This window comes from Nylanderia fulva, unplaced genomic scaffold (assembly GCF_048542155.1).
Source record: "Nylanderia fulva isolate GAGA-0341 unplaced genomic scaffold, ASM4854215v1 Scaffold4, whole genome shotgun sequence".
NCBI classification, from domain to species: domain Eukaryota; kingdom Metazoa; phylum Arthropoda; class Insecta; order Hymenoptera; family Formicidae; genus Nylanderia; species Nylanderia fulva.
This window is the reverse complement of record NW_028190476.1, coordinates 631,463-648,079: the sequence shown is the minus strand read 5'-3', so window position 1 is coordinate 648,079 and position 16,617 is coordinate 631,463. Positions and strand designations below refer to the sequence as shown.

General features: G+C 31.9%; 5 protein-coding genes across 9 annotated transcripts in view; 3 read left to right on the top strand and 2 right to left on the bottom strand.

The window, feature by feature from the left end:
• Window positions 1-224: 224 nt before the first annotated feature.
• LOC114944663 (dnaJ homolog subfamily C member 21) lies at window positions 225-3,159 on the top strand. The gene is made up of 2 exons (XM_029320655.2): window positions 225-291; window positions 909-3,159. The coding sequence occupies exon 2, from the start codon at window positions 967-969 to the stop codon at window positions 2,857-2,859; it is 1,893 nt and encodes a 630-aa protein (XP_029176488.1). The 5' UTR covers window positions 225-291; window positions 909-966; the 3' UTR covers window positions 2,860-3,159.
• On the top strand, window positions 228-6,672 carry LOC114944679 (methyltransferase-like 26). The gene is made up of 3 exons (XM_085485969.1): window positions 228-291; window positions 3,455-3,531; window positions 3,680-6,672. Exon 3 carries the CDS (start codon window positions 3,690-3,692, stop codon window positions 4,323-4,325), a length of 636 nt encoding a protein of 211 aa, XP_085342095.1. The 5' UTR covers window positions 228-291; window positions 3,455-3,531; window positions 3,680-3,689; the 3' UTR covers window positions 4,326-6,672.
• Window positions 4,041-8,413, bottom strand: LOC114944664 (ATPase WRNIP1). Of its 4 annotated transcripts, none has more exons than XM_029320659.2 (6): window positions 7,675-8,413; window positions 6,672-7,118; window positions 6,293-6,481; window positions 5,371-6,220; window positions 4,924-5,145; window positions 4,041-4,849 (listed from the first exon to the last, which is right to left on the bottom strand). In XM_029320659.2, exons 2-6 carry the CDS (start codon window positions 6,990-6,992, stop codon window positions 4,737-4,739), a joined length of 1,695 nt encoding a protein of 564 aa, XP_029176492.1. In that variant the 5' UTR covers window positions 6,993-7,118; window positions 7,675-8,413; the 3' UTR covers window positions 4,041-4,736. The 4 variants fall into 4 exon arrangements, with proteins under 4 accessions (XP_029176492.1, XP_029176493.1, XP_029176491.1 ...); XM_029320660.2 differs by having other exon boundaries at window positions 7,697-8,413; XM_029320658.2 differs by having other exon boundaries at window positions 7,817-8,413.
• The window catches only part of rt (Protein O-mannosyltransferase rt), a 24,200-nt gene continuing 15,252 nt past the window's right edge, over window positions 7,670-16,617 (top strand). The window contains exons 1-7 of one of the 2 annotated variants that reach the window (XM_029320653.2): window positions 7,695-8,331; window positions 9,046-9,236; window positions 9,647-9,948; window positions 10,205-10,379; window positions 10,452-11,547; window positions 11,751-12,052; window positions 12,130-13,927. In XM_029320653.2, coding sequence (XP_029176486.1) covers window positions 8,224-8,331; window positions 9,046-9,236; window positions 9,647-9,948; window positions 10,205-10,379; window positions 10,452-11,547; window positions 11,751-12,052; window positions 12,130-12,316 — 2,361 coding nt within the window. In that variant the 5' untranslated portion in view covers window positions 7,695-8,223 and the 3' untranslated portion in view covers window positions 12,317-13,927. Of the gene's footprint in view, window positions 8,332-9,045; window positions 9,237-9,646; window positions 9,949-10,204; window positions 10,380-10,451; window positions 11,548-11,750; window positions 12,053-12,129; window positions 13,928-14,769; window positions 14,805-16,617 lie in introns of those variants that run through there. The other variant, XM_085485966.1, reaches the window with a different exon arrangement.
• The window catches only part of LOC114944678 (calcium and integrin-binding protein 1), a 4,335-nt gene continuing 2,849 nt past the window's right edge, over window positions 15,132-16,617 (bottom strand). Inside the window, 3 exon segments of the mRNA XM_085485970.1 lie at window positions 15,132-15,236; window positions 15,778-15,882; window positions 15,885-15,904. Of these exon segments, the coding sequence (XP_085342096.1) occupies window positions 15,132-15,236; window positions 15,778-15,882; window positions 15,885-15,904 (230 nt within the window).

The window sequence follows — 16,617 nt, the reverse complement described above, 5'->3', positions numbered from 1 at the left end:
GATCGAATTAGATATGTCAATGAGATAATCGATCTTACGAATCGATCATGCGATAGAATCGATCGCTCGATTAATCTAGCATCTAATTGGAACGTAACCTAAAATCGTGCAGTTCCACGGAAATAATGCGTTAGGATGTTAATATATATAAATATAAATTTATATTAATTATAAATGCTCGACTGTTAAGCATTGTATTTTTTTTTCTATAATTACACAGATTTTGGCCATCAAGTGTGTGTTTATTGTGCGCAGCATCTTCAACAAGAGAATCAATAAACATTAAAGTTGGTAAGCACATTGTTCTGTCAACGCATTAAAAATACCGAAAAACATATTAAAAGTTAGAATTATAATAGATAATTAAAAACGATTATCTATATTTGTGGCATGAGTGTGTACGTTTTTTTTTTAAATCTTAATTGGGATATATAAAGCAAGCAACGTTTTAGTTCAAAATAATTTACGAGATCATACCAAATTATTTCGCTCAATTAATTAATTTGCTTTATTTTAATTTTACAATTAATTTATTAGCCCAATTACTTAATTTACTTACAATTAATTGAACATTATAGAAATAAATTTCAATACATTTATATTTGGAAATATAAAATGTGATTTTTCTTTAAAGACGTAATTATATAATTTGTTAAAACAATGTTTAAAATGTTGAAATTATGTATTTTCTATGAATCTTTTATTAGGATTATACATATTTATTTATGTTTATTTATACTTGTAATATAATATTTCTTTATTTTACAGATCTTATTATAGATTTATGTACAATAAAAAAAACTATGACCTCATAAATTATTTTTAATTGAATTAAACATTAGATTATCTGAAAACTGTTTAATTTCACAATTTAATAATCTCAATTTAATAATCTTAAATTCTTTTAGCATACGGTTTGTGGTTTAAGTAAGGAAATTGTGTCCAACCGTTGTATATCATTACACAATGAAGTGTCACTATGAAGTATTAGGAGTTGAAAGAAATGCTTCCGACGATGACATAAAAAAGGCATACAGAAAACTAGCATTGAAATGGCATCCCGACAAAAATCTCGATAATCCAAATGAAGCCAAGGAACAATTTCAGCTTATCCAGCAGGCATGGGAGATATTGAGCGATCCCCATGAACGTACTTGGTACGACAATCATCGAGAGGCTATCCTAAAGGGTGGAATTGGAGAGAATTACAAGGACGACTCCATTAATCTTTTCCCATACTTCTCCGCTACATGCTTCAAGGGTTACAAGGACGACGAGGCAGGTTTTTATGCCGTCTACCGAGCCGTCTTCGAGAAATTGGCCGCCGAGGACGCCGAGTTCGCTAAAGACGGCGAGTCTGACGAAGAGATCCCTGGCTTCGGGGATTCTCAGAGTTCCTACGAGGATGTGGTGCATGATTTCTATGCCTACTGGCAAAGTTATAGCACCAAGAGATCCTATGCTTGGTTGGACCCATACGATGTACGCGACATGCCGAATCGACGCGTCTTCAGGCTCGCCGAGAAAGAGAATAAAAAAGTACGCGAGAAAGCAAGACGCGAGAGAAACGAGCAGGTACGGAATCTGGTCGCTTTCGTCCGTAAACGCGACAAGCGCGTGCAGGCTTACGCGGAAAAGCTGGCCGAACGTGCTCGCGAGAACTTTCGCAAGGCAGAGGAGCGCAGGAAGGCGCATCTACTGGAGAGGCAGAAGCTGTTGCGCGAACATAATGAATCCGAGTGGTCCAAGTTCTCGAACATCGAGGCGGAACTGGAGAACATCGAGGCGAATCTGACGGCGGAATTTGGGATAGACGATAAAGAAGCAACTGCAGAAGATGACAATACGCTCTATTGCATCGCCTGCAATAAAATTTTCAAAACGCACAAGGCCTTTACGAATCATGAGAACTCGAGAAAGCACAAGGAAAATGTCAGTATACTCAAACACACCGCAACAGATGATGACGAGGATCTCAGTTCTCGTGAAAGCGATTCAGAAAGCGGTGTAGAATCAACTTCACTAAACGGACCTAAGTTAGCAACAAACTCGCAGATGCCCGATTTTTTATTGAATCCTCAGAGTGATAGGAGACAATCTGACGATGAGGATAATGAGGCTATCTCTTCAGGTGAATTGATGTCAGACGATGAAAAAAATTCCGGATCATCAAAGGAAAAAAGAAAAATAGATGAGGAAGATGTTCCATTAGCTACAGGACCACAGATCGATGAAAGCACTTCGTTCTCATCTAAGATAGAAAATGAAGATGATATCGAAACGTCTGAAGATGAATTGATATCTGATCAGGAAGAAGAAATCCCATTGTCGAATCGTCAGAAAAAGAAGAAAAAACGGAATATTCTGAATCTAAGTACTATGATGAATCGTGATGCTAGTGACGAAGACACAGAGAATACTAATGAAGAAATGTGGCTGTCGAAAAAACAACGCAAAAAGTTACAGCAAAAGAAGATATCAATAAATAAGCAGCAAACTAATGAGGAAACACACGAGACGGAAGAACAACAAATGAAAGACGAAAGCAAAGTAGCAGAAGAGACAAATATTATTAACGAAAGGCTGAAAGTCAATAAAGCAAAGAAAGCATTCAAGAAAGAAGAACGAGAGAATAAGAGTAAAAATAAAAAAGATCCAGTCATGAATGTTGATGATTTGGCTCATTGCTGCGTATCCTGTTCAATGGAGTTTACTAGCAAAAATAAATTATTTGAGCATTTAAAGAAAACTGGACATTCTGTATATATACCAGAGTTAACAAAACACAAAAAGGAGAAACAAAAAAAAGAAAAAGCAATGACGAAAGGAAAAGACACTTCAGACAAAAAGAGACATTGAACCTAAATATCTTAGCCAATTGTAGCTAATTATTGTTTAAATTGCAATTTAAATTGCATCATGATTGATATGAGAGTCTTTTAGGCATAGCATATGTTCCAATACATTAAAGGTCCTTGTGTATATATTGTACAAAGTATAAAAATAGTAAAATATTGTAATTCGAATTATGTTTGATGATGTTGAACTATTAATTCCTTTGTGATAATTTATATTGATTCGAAAATGGAAATTATAAATGTGCTGTTAATATTCTTTAACAGGAACAATAAAAATTAAAATTGTATGTCATATTATAAACCAACCAAGTTTTACAATAAATCATTATACTCATCAATAAATACAATATCTCATTAAATTAATATATCAAATTCACTTTTTACCAATCTCTAGCCTATATTTTCCTTTTTCGACAATATTTTAAATTTATCGAAATATATGTATTAGTTATGTATTAGTTTATATATATATTTAAATATTTTTTAGACAATCTAATGTTTTATGTGATTAAAATTTATTGCAATTATTTATATTCCTACGAAATAAAAAATAAGCAATATATTTCAATATAAAAAAATATTTTGCATTTTTTCAGGACATATGTAAACTCTCTTTGTTCTAAAAACAAATATTATCATGCTATAGAAATGAATATCCTTCACTGTTAATCAGGTGAGATACGCGCTTGTAACTAATTAGCATTTAATTTTCTTATTAAGTTTTAATTCTTCTATATGTTTTCTCAAGTGAATATATATTATGTAAGCGTACTAAGCAACCGCAAATTTTTCAAGAAGTGAAAAACTATAAATTCTTCAAGGTCCAATACTATGGCTGCTAAAAAACTCATTTATCCTGCGGCGGATCGTAATAAGGATCCCATATTAGCGGTTTTAAAACGATACATCCAACAATGCGACGTCAATCAGAGCTTCTTGGAGATATCCTCCGGTTCAGGACAACATGTGACGCATTTCGCACCGCATTTTCCACACGTCACCTTTTATCCCTCGGAGTACGAGCCGCGACTTTTGGAGAGTATCGCCGCACACGCACACGGACATTCGAACATAAAAAGTCCCATTAGAATTGATGTCACCACGGACTATCGTCTATGGGGTAATGGTATCTTTAAACCGAACAGCTTAGAATACATATATAACGCAAACATGATGCATATTTCGCCGTATCAGTGTACCATCGGTTTATTTAATAACGTTGGCCAATTGCTAAAACCGAACGGACTGTTAATTACATATGGACCATATGCCTTTGATGGTCAAATCACACCGCAGAGTAATATAAATTTCGACAAGTCCTTGAGATTGCAGGATCCAAGTTGGGGTTTACGAGATGTAAGAGATTTGAAAAAGTTGGCTGAGGAGAATAATATTAAATTAATCGAGATTATGGATATGCCTGCTAATAATAAGACGTTAATTTGGAGAAAAAGTATGCATTTGTAAGAAACTTAGCGAGTTTCAGATATAATTCAGCAGTTCATTAATTATTCCTAAACTTCTAAATATATATAAATCTTGCTTTTATTCAACTAAATTAAAATGTATTACTTTTTCGATTGTGTGAATGGCCGCTTTATTTAAATATTGCTATATTGTTATATAAAAATTGCTCTCTATATTTAATTACAATATATATGCACATTGTACACAATTTCTATAATTTTTACATTAACGTTTATGATATTTAAAACTTTAATCCCTGAGAGATCTGAGATTTTTATAAGTATGTTAGTAACAAATACAATACAAATTATATATTTTTTTTTCTTATTAATATGAAACTCATATATACCTATATATATATGTATACATGATAAAATGTACCTTTGAGATAAAGCAAATATCATCATATTTTTACATTGTATCATCTTCATCATCACCAAGGAAATCTAAATCTTCCAATCCCTCTGGTAGATAACTCAATCCAGATTCATCTTTATGCCTCATATTATATCCCTTACCATGTCCTGATATGGTAGTTCAATTTATTAAGTGTATATTTCTCATATTGTTTTTAAAAGAGACAAAAACAAATATTTACCTAAATCTTTCATGAGTTTCGTGGGAGCATTTCTTAGATATAAAGGCACTCCTGGTTGCGGGCCCTTATGCTCAGCTACGACTTTTTGTGCAGCTCTAAGTGCGTCTTCCATCAGTCTGGACTTTGGAGCTTTTGCCAAATATATTGTACACTGGGCCAAAAGAACATCACAGTCCGGCATCCCGATCATTTTACAGCCATGCATTGTATGCATCGCTAACCCTTAACAAATAATATATGTTTACATCAAGTGAACTATTTGTTTTGTAAAATCTATATGTTAGCATAAATTACATTCACAATTAATCACATTTCACAAATCTATTTTCTACAATCTGATATAATTATTATTAAAATTGTTTTATCATTGAGTTTCTGATATAATTATTAGTAAAATTATTATTATTGAGTTTTAGCAATTATAAATTATGAATGATTTGTGCTAACCGAGAGCTTTTGGATCAGCTAAGCCAACATCTTCGCTGGCCATCCTTACTAATCTTCGTGCGATATAAACCGGATCCTCACCGCCGGAGATCATTCTAGTTAACCAATAAAGAGAAGCATTTTCGTCACTAGCTCTGACTGACTTGTGTAACGCGGAAATTATGTCGTAATGTTGATCACCCTTCTTATCATATAACATGTGCGTTTTTTTCAGACTCTCTTCAACATCGTTCAGCGTTATTATGGCCGGTCCGACATCCAGTAGTTCCTCTTGATTTGGTGCTTTAGATCGCACAGCCATTTCTAGTCCTCCTAAAGCTATTCGAGCATCACCGTCACAAGTTTCAGCCAACCATTCTATCGTTGGTTCGTCTATAATGAACTTTGTATTATAGGATGGCTCCATTTTGCTTTCATTTGAAGTACTTTCTTCACTTTGCAACATGCTTTTATCCGTCATGTGTATTATTATTCCTTCCAGTGAAATTACCGCATGTTTTAAAATTGATACCAAGTTTGCGACAGACAATTTGTGTAAAACGATCACTCTGCATCGACTTAATAATGCGGAGTTGAGATTGAATGAAGGATTTTCTGTCGTAGCACCGATCAAAGTGATGGTTCCTGATTCAACGTGTGGTAAGAAAACATCTTGCTGTGTCTTGTTGAACCTGTGTATCTCGTCCATGAATACTATCGTTTGCTGCGCAAATTTAGCATGATTCGCAGCTACGCTAATAACTTCCTTTACCTCCTGGACGCCAGCCATCGCCGCAGAGAGTTTAACGTATCGGAGTTTACGACTCGTGTCGTTTTTACATATGTGCGCGATGACATTAGCCAAGGATGTCTGCAAAACAAAAAAAAAACAAATGTATGCTTGTATGTTTACACAGATACACAAGATGTTAAAGATATAAACCTTGCCACATCCAGGTGGACCCCATAGAATCATATTAGGTATCTCCTTCTTTTGCAAGAGCTCCGATAACATAGTACTTGGTCCAAGAATATGTTTCTGGCCAATAAAATTCAATAATGATGTAGGTCTCATTTGTTCTGCAAGAGGTATACGTTCATTTCCACGCAATTTCTTGCTCTCATTACTTGTCTGCAAATATAAAATTGTCTTTTATACAATTTAGTATTTTTAGAAAGCTGCTTGACAAAATACAAGTAAAATTTGACATATATTTTAAAATAATTGATTACTATAATCTACATATATTATATGATTACATAAAGATATTTTATCAAACTATTATATTATTTAAATCTATGTATTAAACAATAATAATTACAGTTTTTTGTAGCGTGTCATTTTTAACATCCTCTTCATCCTTGTGAAAATTCTGGGAAGAACATTGATCCAAAAAACTCTTTCTTTTTAAAGTCACTGGATTTGCTTTTTTTATATTTGTTGGTTTTAACTTACTTTTTTGATTAACAGGACTTGAATCTTTAAATAAACTTTTTTGATTTATAGGACTTGAATCTTTAAATGAAGTCGATTCTTCTTTCACAGATTCATTAAAGAATAAACACTTGTTGGCATGAGACTCAATAACAGAGGAAGCAAATTCCTTGCCACATATTGGACATGATATTTTATTGGTATCCATATTTACTAATAATAATATATTAATTTTTGTCTTCAACTTCTTGTTTAAAAATTATTCATCAACGGATATTGTGCAATGATAAAATATTGAAAATCTTATGGCAAGTTTTTCCTAACTATAGCTACACTGAAACAAAAATAACAAATAAATTAGTAAAGAAACAATAGAAATATAAATTATTGATATGCATATATTAAACTCTAATTTTTTATTTATATTAAAATTATATTTTAATTTATAATCTTCTTTTTCATATAAAATGCATTCTTACATGTAAAAAAATGTAATAATTAATGTAATATATCATTATATTTATCATTTCCAAAAAATGTATTCACGTTATGAATAAAATAAAAAAAATAAATAAAAATTTATTATATATATATCATTTTTCTAGAAAAATAGAAAATAATTAGATTCTCATTTAATTTAAATAATTTGATCACTTTTTATCGCGTGGACATGCTGTCACGTGTTATTCTTCTGTATAAGAATAATATGTAATAATATAAATTAAAATTATTATTATTATTATTATTATTATTAATGTATATAAATTTTAACAATCACACACGTGTTTACGAATTTTAACTTATGACAAATGACAAGAAAACATGTGACAGAGGAGAAAATACATAAATCAAGAAATGATTAAAATGTCAGTGATGAGACGAGGAAAAACCTGCAAGGATAAAATGCCCTACAATCCTGAAGAGGAACAAACGTCTCGAAACTTGCGGCAAGATTGCCGCGGAATGCGCAGAACTGTCACTGAACAGGATCCTCGGAGACGGTACCGTTATGTTAAACTCGCGTGCACTAACCTAAAATCTAAATCATCTCGTACGTCAAATGTCAAACTTGACGGATGATGAATCCTAGGCGAGCCTCCGTTGAAATCGGACTTTAAATCACACATCAGTAATTTGTCTCGAAAATAGACTCGCTGAAGAAACGTCTCGCGGTTCAAAAAATCGAGGATATCCCTGAAGAATTCTGAACAGTGAGGTAGAGAGTATCCAGCATCATCTAGTAGCTGACGTGTTAAGAACAAGAGTGTTTTTCATCGCGAAATGTGACCGCAACGAGAAATTTGTCGAGCGAAAATTCGAATGCAGGAAATCGCGGTCAGTCGATCTAGAACTGTTATCTTTTTCCTTTCCTTCAGAAAATCGAATAAGTGCTCGTTTTTCTCTCTTTTTCGTTCTTTTCCGGTTACATTTTTTGCGCGATGGAAGTCCGGCGCAGGCGAACGAGACCGCAGGATGTCAAACACAGCACCCACGTGGAAGGCGACGTCAACGCGACGATAAATCAATCAAGAAATCCAAGGAATGAGGTGAGCGGCAATATTTAAAGCTTGGCGAATTTATCAAGAAATTTAGAAACGTAATTGTGTGAAAAAAAATCATATGTACATACAGGGATACAAAAGTATCCCTGTAAGTCATGAGTTGAAAATGTACGCCTGTGAATCTGCAAAATCTTAACTTCAATGTAAAGATTAAAGTCAATTCTCTATCAACATGTATATACTTTATTCTAACTTATTTTAGAAATTTTTAGAATTAACAATCCTGTGTATATAGAATATATATATATATATATATATATATATATATATATTTGATTATTGCTTATCGTTTTGATAAGAAATATTAAAAAGGTATTTTGTAAGAGGAATGCACTTTAGTATGCATTTTGATAACACACAAATTCCAAAAATGCAATATTAGAGACAACATATTTTGTAATTATAACTTTGAATTTATCTGAGAAGGCAAAATTAAAAGGGATCATTAATGTGACATTTCTTCACATTTTACATTATATTAGAAAGTTTTCAAATTTTTACATAATGAAAAATAAATATGATGATATTCTGTCTTTAAATATGATGTGAGCAACATTTTTATCAAAATTATTATTGCCTTATCTATATTTACTAATATACTATATTAACATTTAATTACTGCTTTGATTTTTTACTTCAAATATTTATTAGATTTGATTATTATATATAGTATATTAATATTTACTATTTTATTGACAGGCACCAGACATTCCAATAGGAAGTAAGAAAGCAAATACATCAGATTCTATCGACTCAAAGCAACTTGTCTCAAAAGATGCAGTTCGTGCTCGAATCAGGATCAGCTTGGAGATCGATCTGATAGCAACAATTTTACTAGTTACAGGCATCTTTACTCGTCTTTATTGCCTTGAGGAACCACGTAATATAGTGTACGTATTTATTTACTTTTTAAAGAAATGTAGAACATATAGTACTAGCAATCAAGCAATCAACAATCTATAATTACATAATCTACAAATACATAATCATATAAAGATATCAGCATTTTGCTGATAACATGAAATTATTCTTATCTTTAATAATCTTTAACAATTATAAAGTGATACACAATTAAGTAATTGTATAATTGATAAAGAGATTTGTGATAATCAATTAATATACAATTAATAAAAGCAACTAGAGTATATTTCTTTTCTAATATACAAAGTACAGTAAAATTAATTTTTGAACATGTAAAATAATGAAACGAGAAATAATAATAACTAATGACTTGAAACACACATTTTAAGCTATTAGTTGCCATTCAGTTTTTCAATTATTAATTATAATTAATTTGTAGATTCGATGAGCTGCATTATGGCAAATACGTCGGATTATACATGAAGAGAACGTTCTTCTTTGACTCTCATCCGCCTCTAGGAAAGCAATTGGTTTCTGCAGCGGCATATTTAGCTGGATTTGATGGACAATTCAAGTTTGACAGAATTGGAAGTCCTTATGGCGATACAGTTCCTCTGTATGCATTACGTCTGGTACCGGCAATATGCGGTAGTCTGCTGATCCCCACGGGCTATCATCTTGTTCTAGAACTGGGCTTGAGACAATGGGCTGCAGCAATTGGTGGAATTCTTTTATTACTTGGTAACTTTGATCTTGATAACTTTGTCTAGAAAGTGCATTGCATAAGAGATTGCAGCACACTTTTTTTTCTTATCTTTATTTCTGTTTTCTAATTAATTAAATAATATAAATATATTGAAGTAATACTAATATGATAGTTAACGTGGATATGTAATAATCCGCATGATTTAAATTAAATTTAAAGAATTTTATTGAATTCAACGCATGATGTTTTCTATTAACATATTTTGCTAATACATTCATTGCTATTTTTTAGATAATGCATTGTTGACACAATCTAGATTTGTCCTGATGGAAAGTATTTTGATGCAATTTTCTTTACTTGGTTTGTTGTGCATCGTAAAATTTCGAAAAATTATGGATCGACCAACATCTATGTTCTGGTGGATATGGTTGATATTAGGCATTGCGAATTTAACATGTGCAATATGGTACGATCTTACTTATATCATCATTTTTCGTATTTATTCTTGAGTTTATCTAATCAAAATTTTTCTTTGTAGTGTGAAATATGTTGGATTTTACTCGATGATCCTGGCACTCTTCCTAATCGCTCGTGATTACTGGTCTCTGCTCCCAAAGAAGACTCTGTCAAGTGCAATGTTGTGGATCCATCTTCTAATAAGACTCATTGCATTGATCGCTGTTATTGCCACCGTGTACCTGAGCATATTCTACGTGCACTTGACGATACTCTCGAAAGCAGGGCCACACGACTCGGTGATGACAAGCGCGTTTCAAGCGAGTTTGGAAGGAGGACTCGCCAGTATCACGAAGGGGCAACCTCTAGAAGTAACTCACGGTTCACAGATCACTCTTCGACATACGTACGGTAGAGCTTGCTGGCTACACAGTCACAACCATGTGTATCCATTGCGATATCCTGACGGTCGTGGTAGCTCTCATCAGCAGCAGGTCACTTGTTACTCATTTAAGGATGTTAACAATTGGTGGATCGTCAAGAGACCAGACAGGAATGATCTGGTGGTGATGAAGCCCAGTGAACCTATCCGACACGGAGACGTGATTCAACTCGTACACGGAATCACGAGTAGAGCGTTGAACTCGCACGACGTCGCGGCCCCGATGACGCCGCAGAGTCAAGAGGTATCGTGCTACATCGATTACAATGTATCGATGCCGACGCAAAATCTCTGGCGGGTGGAGATCACGAACAGGGATCATTCTGGCGATGCGTGGCACGCTATACAGAGCCAAGTACGATTGATACACGTGCACGCGAACGGAGCCGAGTTTGCGTTAAAGTTCAGCGGCAGACAACTGCCCGACTGGGGCTTCAATCAGCACGAGGTGGTAGCGGATCGGCTGATGGACCAAACCAATTCCATCTGGAACGTCGAGGAGCATCGGTATACCAAAAGCGAGGACCAGAAGCAACGGGAACGAGAACTAATTAGCGCGGAAATGATACCTTTGCAGGCGACCGCGTTGAGCTTCTGGGAGAAATTTGCAGAGTTGCAGATCAAAATGTTATTTGGCGGCCAGGAAGGTCAAAACAGTCACATGTATTCCAGCGGACCACTCGAATGGCCACTGATGTCTCGAGGAATCGCGTACTGGGTATCCAACGACAGCAATGTAAGTTGAAAAATTACATACTTGGACGCTTGAGATATCGTTAGATATAATATGAAAACGTATTCTATTTGCATTCAACTTGTTTCTCTTCTTTTTATATCATATTTTTATTTTAATATTTTCAATTTTTTACCATTAAATAATTATAAATTTATTGATTTTTATAAACTAGCTTAATTGTGTTTACAAGATATGATTTTTAGGCACAAGTACATCTTTTGGGAAACATCGTGATTTGGTACTCTGGCACGATCTCTGTAGTCGTGTATTCGGGGCTATTAATATTTTATTTGATGAGAAGAAGAAGAAAATGCTTTGACATTGCCGAGGAAGAATGGGAAAAGTTCGTTAACAATGCTTATATATTGTTGGCTGGATATTTTCTTCATTTCTTACCTTTTATGTTTGTTGAGCGAACTTTGTTTTTGCATCATTACTTACCAGCTTTCATTTTCAAAGTCTTATTAACAGCAGCCACAGTTGATCATCTGTATTATTTAATAGGGTATGTTTTAATAGTACAAAAATAATATAATTTAATCTCATATGAAATAAATTTTAATTAATTATCTTCTATTTCAGTACTCATCGTTTATGGAACATTTCATTGTACATTCTAACATGTGGTACCATTGCTTGGATACTGTTTATCATCTATGTGTTCAAGAAATTCATTATATTTAGTTATGGAACATCAGCTCTCAGTGCCAAGGATGTGATAAAATTGAGATGGAAAGAGACCTGGGATTTTATTGTACATAAAACGTAAAAACCCATCGGGTTAGATTTAAAAAAAAACTTATACTCTATTATAAGATATAATATTTTTAATTAAAAATGTTATGTTTGAAATATGTGACATTACAAACGAAACGAACATTATACGTACAAATTAACATGTTTTTATACAGAGAGATTTAACAAATATCATTACTTTTAATGAACATATATGTGTAACAAAATGTTTTTTATAATGAAATTATAAGTGCCAAGAATAGACTATAAATAACATAGTGGTGAGCACTTATTAGATAAAGTAAAAAGTTTTAAAAATTTTTATAGACTGATTATCTATTTTTGTAAGATTTTATATGTTTTATTATGTAATGATGACATATTACGCGAAGAAGTCAAATATACATATATATATATATATATATATGTATATTTAAGAAAACATATAAAAGTATAAAATATAGAGCGCGTAAGTTTATATTTTATAATTGATAATTTAAAGCAAAATTTTTTTATATTTATTTAATATATGTAACAAATTTTGTTAAATTTTATACAATACAGAGATATAGATAATACAAGTTAAATTATTATTAAATAAATTATTTTTTGTAAATATCAATAAAATCAGGAAAGAAATTAATAATATGGAATATAAGGAAAATTATACAACATGAGAAAAAGCATGTACAAGAATAAAAGCGTTTAAAAATCTAGATTTTTCTTTTCATACAATATTAGCACAACACAAGCGCATTTTTAATATATATAATTTTAATATTGTACGCATATTTTTAATATTACCATTTCGTGAAAAGTAAAAATTATCATTTAAATCCCGCGCGTCATGACGTCATGGCAGCCATGTCGAACCGCGAGTCGGAAGTTGAGATATTTAGTCGTTTCCGCAGCCATTTCGCACGCAATCACTTACGGTTTGCGGCATCGGAGTTTTATCGTACGGATATAATCGCGATCGGGCGTTAAGTGTCGCGATCGAGTGTCGTAAGTGTCGTAAATGTCGAAGGAATAGAATTAATTGATCCGTGATTACTGTTGCGAGCGTTATAACCATAATTATGATTTGCTGCAGTAGAGTAGAGTTGTTACTATTATCTCATCTTATCTGAGATATAATTTCATATTATTAAGAATAAATATCATTTCCAAATAAATGTTTAGTATCGGGAGTGCCGAAAATAAGTATTTCGGGCGATTATTGTATTATATTTATACATATGTAGTGTAAATATGCGACGACATGCATCAAATGTTATTCATCAAATTAACTGCTCAAATTTAGTTTCCAAAAGTAAATATTGTTTGCAAATAATCTTATAATGTCGGGAGTATCGAGAAAAGTATCGAGCAATTGTCGAATTATTATTATAATATTGTTTTCATGTCGGTAGTGCGACAATTTCGTCAAGTGAACTCCGCGCGACCATCGTGACGTTTGTCGCGGCGCGTTGGTAGTACGACAGGTCCGTCGAGTGAATTTCGCGCGACCATCGTGACATTTGTCGGGACACATAATGCAATAATTCTGTCGAATAAATTCTACATAACCATGGCCGCAATTATTAAAGTAAGTTATTAATAAAATTATTGAAAATAAATATTGCCTATATAAAATATATTCTTGTAATAAGGAAATGTCAAGAAAAGTAAAATTGTTTAATATGAATAAAGATTCCTTTGATTTGTAGATTGATACATATTAATATATGTATATATACACGCACACATATACGTGTATATATATAAGATATATATAAGATATGTATATATATAAGAAGAATATAAAATATTTACGATATTTTATTCTATATAAAAAGTTCAGAAATCGAAAAACATGTCGCTCTTATTCTTCATTTTTTGAATGTATGTATCTATATTGGATAAAATGCTTTTCAATATAATTTAATTAATATATACTTTTTAATATAATTATATTTTCCAATAATTCAGTTTTGTGTGATATATTATTCTGTTTTAATTCAATTGTACTTTTTTCTGATACATTAGCTGTATAAAATTGCACTTTTCTTACAATTGCACAGAATTATACATATATAATTTTGCAGAACCGCCCTTTCCCTCCCTTCTCATTATTGATGTCCAGGATTCAATATAAATCCGATAGATTAATAAAATATTTTTACATGTTTATAAAAAAAATTATTTACATTATTTATTTAAAATTTTTAATTTTACTTACCAAATTTTATAAAAAAGTTTATATTAAAAATTTTGTTAAAAATAATGTAATGTTTTTAATTAAATCTGTTTAATTCAAATAAAACATTCAATGTAAATAATAATTTTATTATAATGTAATGTTTTTAATTAAATATCTATTTTAAATCAAATAAAACACTCAATGTAAATAATAATTTTATTTTTTAAAATTCAAATTGTTTAAAATCAATTTTATTTTAAATTTTACTATAATTTGACTAATTTCCATCTATTTATATTTTATAGAGTTTACATTTCCAACTATGCTGTGCATCGTATCGGTGAGTCTCATCAATTTTTATTTAAATTTTGGGTAATAATTTTATGAAAATTCTCTCGGATTTTGCCGAAGCTTTATAATACTGTGTATTTTTATTTTTGTTATTCGTAAGACACGAATTTGTAAATTCAAATTCACTCCTTTTCGACGGAGAAAGGAGGATAAAATCCACTGTAACATATTTCCTATTTAAGACGACAATTTACAGGTTCGTGTTTTACGCACAAAAATACACAACATTGTAAAGTTTCGGCAAAATCGAAAAAGACGAAGCTTTCTTTCAGTATTATTGAAAATATTACTTCAAAATTAGAAGTAAAGAATTTTATTAAATTTTGAATTAAAAGGTGTATGCGAAGTTTGTTATTTTTGAGAGCGCATGTACAAATTCTTGTTTACAATGCTGCTCAGAAAGGTCCATTTCTTGTAATATCTGAAAAAATAAGTATCATGGAAAAAATTGTAAATTATTATAATCTATGTTTCATTGTGATCCTGTAAAAAAATAGGTGAATCAAAAAGAATTGATAGAAATCTTTCTAATATAAGATTGAAAGAGAAAGAAAAGAAAGTATAAGATGTATTAAAGATTAATCTTTCTTCTTCATTTCCCCTTATTAAAAAAATTCAGTATCATCTTGAAGAGGAGAAAAATGGTACTAAACAATATGAGAATATTATTGATTTCAATACTATAGTATATAAAGATAAGTTTGCTTTTTCGTTAAAAAGGGATAAAAAAAATTAACGATTTTAAAAGTAATTTCCGGTTTTAAATATTGCGCGAGTACAATTTTGCAGAATTAATTTCACCTCACAGAAGGTAGTTCCTTTCAATTCACCTACTTTCTGCCGCGGAATCAACAACCGCCACCGGAAATTTGTTGCAACAGAAAGCGGCTTTCGGCAAAAGGATTAATCGCTTCCCGATTCCGTCCTTTGTCGAGAACGCACAGCAGGAATGCACAACCGACCATTCGCGCTACGTTCTCCGCACGTTGCCGATCGATTCGGGCCTTTTCGCGCTCATTCGAGCCCGCCAGTCTCTGGATCGTTTCGATTAGATCGTCGAGAGAGAGAGTTGATTGTCGCCGTCAAAATCTAAAAATAAAGATAATCAGTCATGGCCGTTGTTTGCATATTCATGTATTTGAAACGAATTGCATCTTGCAACGTTGATGAATAAATTTGAGATGTAAAAGATAAAGCTAAATAAGATACGATATAACAAGAAAAATCTTTTGCAATTTTTTAATAAACATAAATCATAATATCTTTATAATTTTATATTAATCAGACACTGTGTGCATATAATAATCTAGATTTTTTAAATAGAAGAATTATATATAAAATTCTTATTTGGAATTTTACAAGTACGAGATTAATCATATATATATACAGGGTGTTCGGGAACTCCGGTGCCAACCGTTGAGGGGTTGTAGGGTAGGTGAAAAGATGATGATTTTTCCTCAGCAAAAATGTTGAGAAGTCAATAATTTTCGAGTTATAAGCGATTGAAAAAAATGGGTTTATGGACAACTAAACGATTTGGAGTTAAAAGTCTAACATAATTACATTCTTCAGTTAATTTCAGGTAAAATTTACTATAATAAAATTTTAATTTGAAGCTTAGTTATAAAGATACGTAATGACAAATATTGGAAAGTTGTAAAAAATGATAACCTTTTTTGACATTTTTGCTGAGGAAAAATCGTTTCCAAATTGACCAAAGAATCCATTTGTGATCGTTGGTCCGTTAGTTACCGAACACCCTGTATATATATATATATATATATATATATGTGTGTATTATT

Coding starts and splice junctions, on each gene's coding strand:
- LOC114944664 (XM_029320659.2), bottom strand. CDS start 6,992: ATGGATACCAATAAAATATCATGTCCAATATGTGGCAAGGAATTTGCT. Junction 6,221..6,292: donor GTCCACCTGGATGTGGCAAG/GTTTATATCTTT, acceptor TTTGTTTTGCAG/ACATCCTTGGCTAATGTCAT. Junction 4,850..4,923: donor GAAACTCATGAAAGATTTAG/GTAAATATTTGT, acceptor CTACCATATCAG/GACATGGTAAGGGATATAAT.
- LOC114944679 (XM_085485969.1), top strand. CDS start 3,690: ATGGCTGCTAAAAAACTCATTTATCCTGCGGCGGATCGTAATAAGGAT.
- LOC114944663 (XM_029320655.2), top strand. CDS start 967: ATGAAGTGTCACTATGAAGTATTAGGAGTTGAAAGAAATGCTTCCGAC.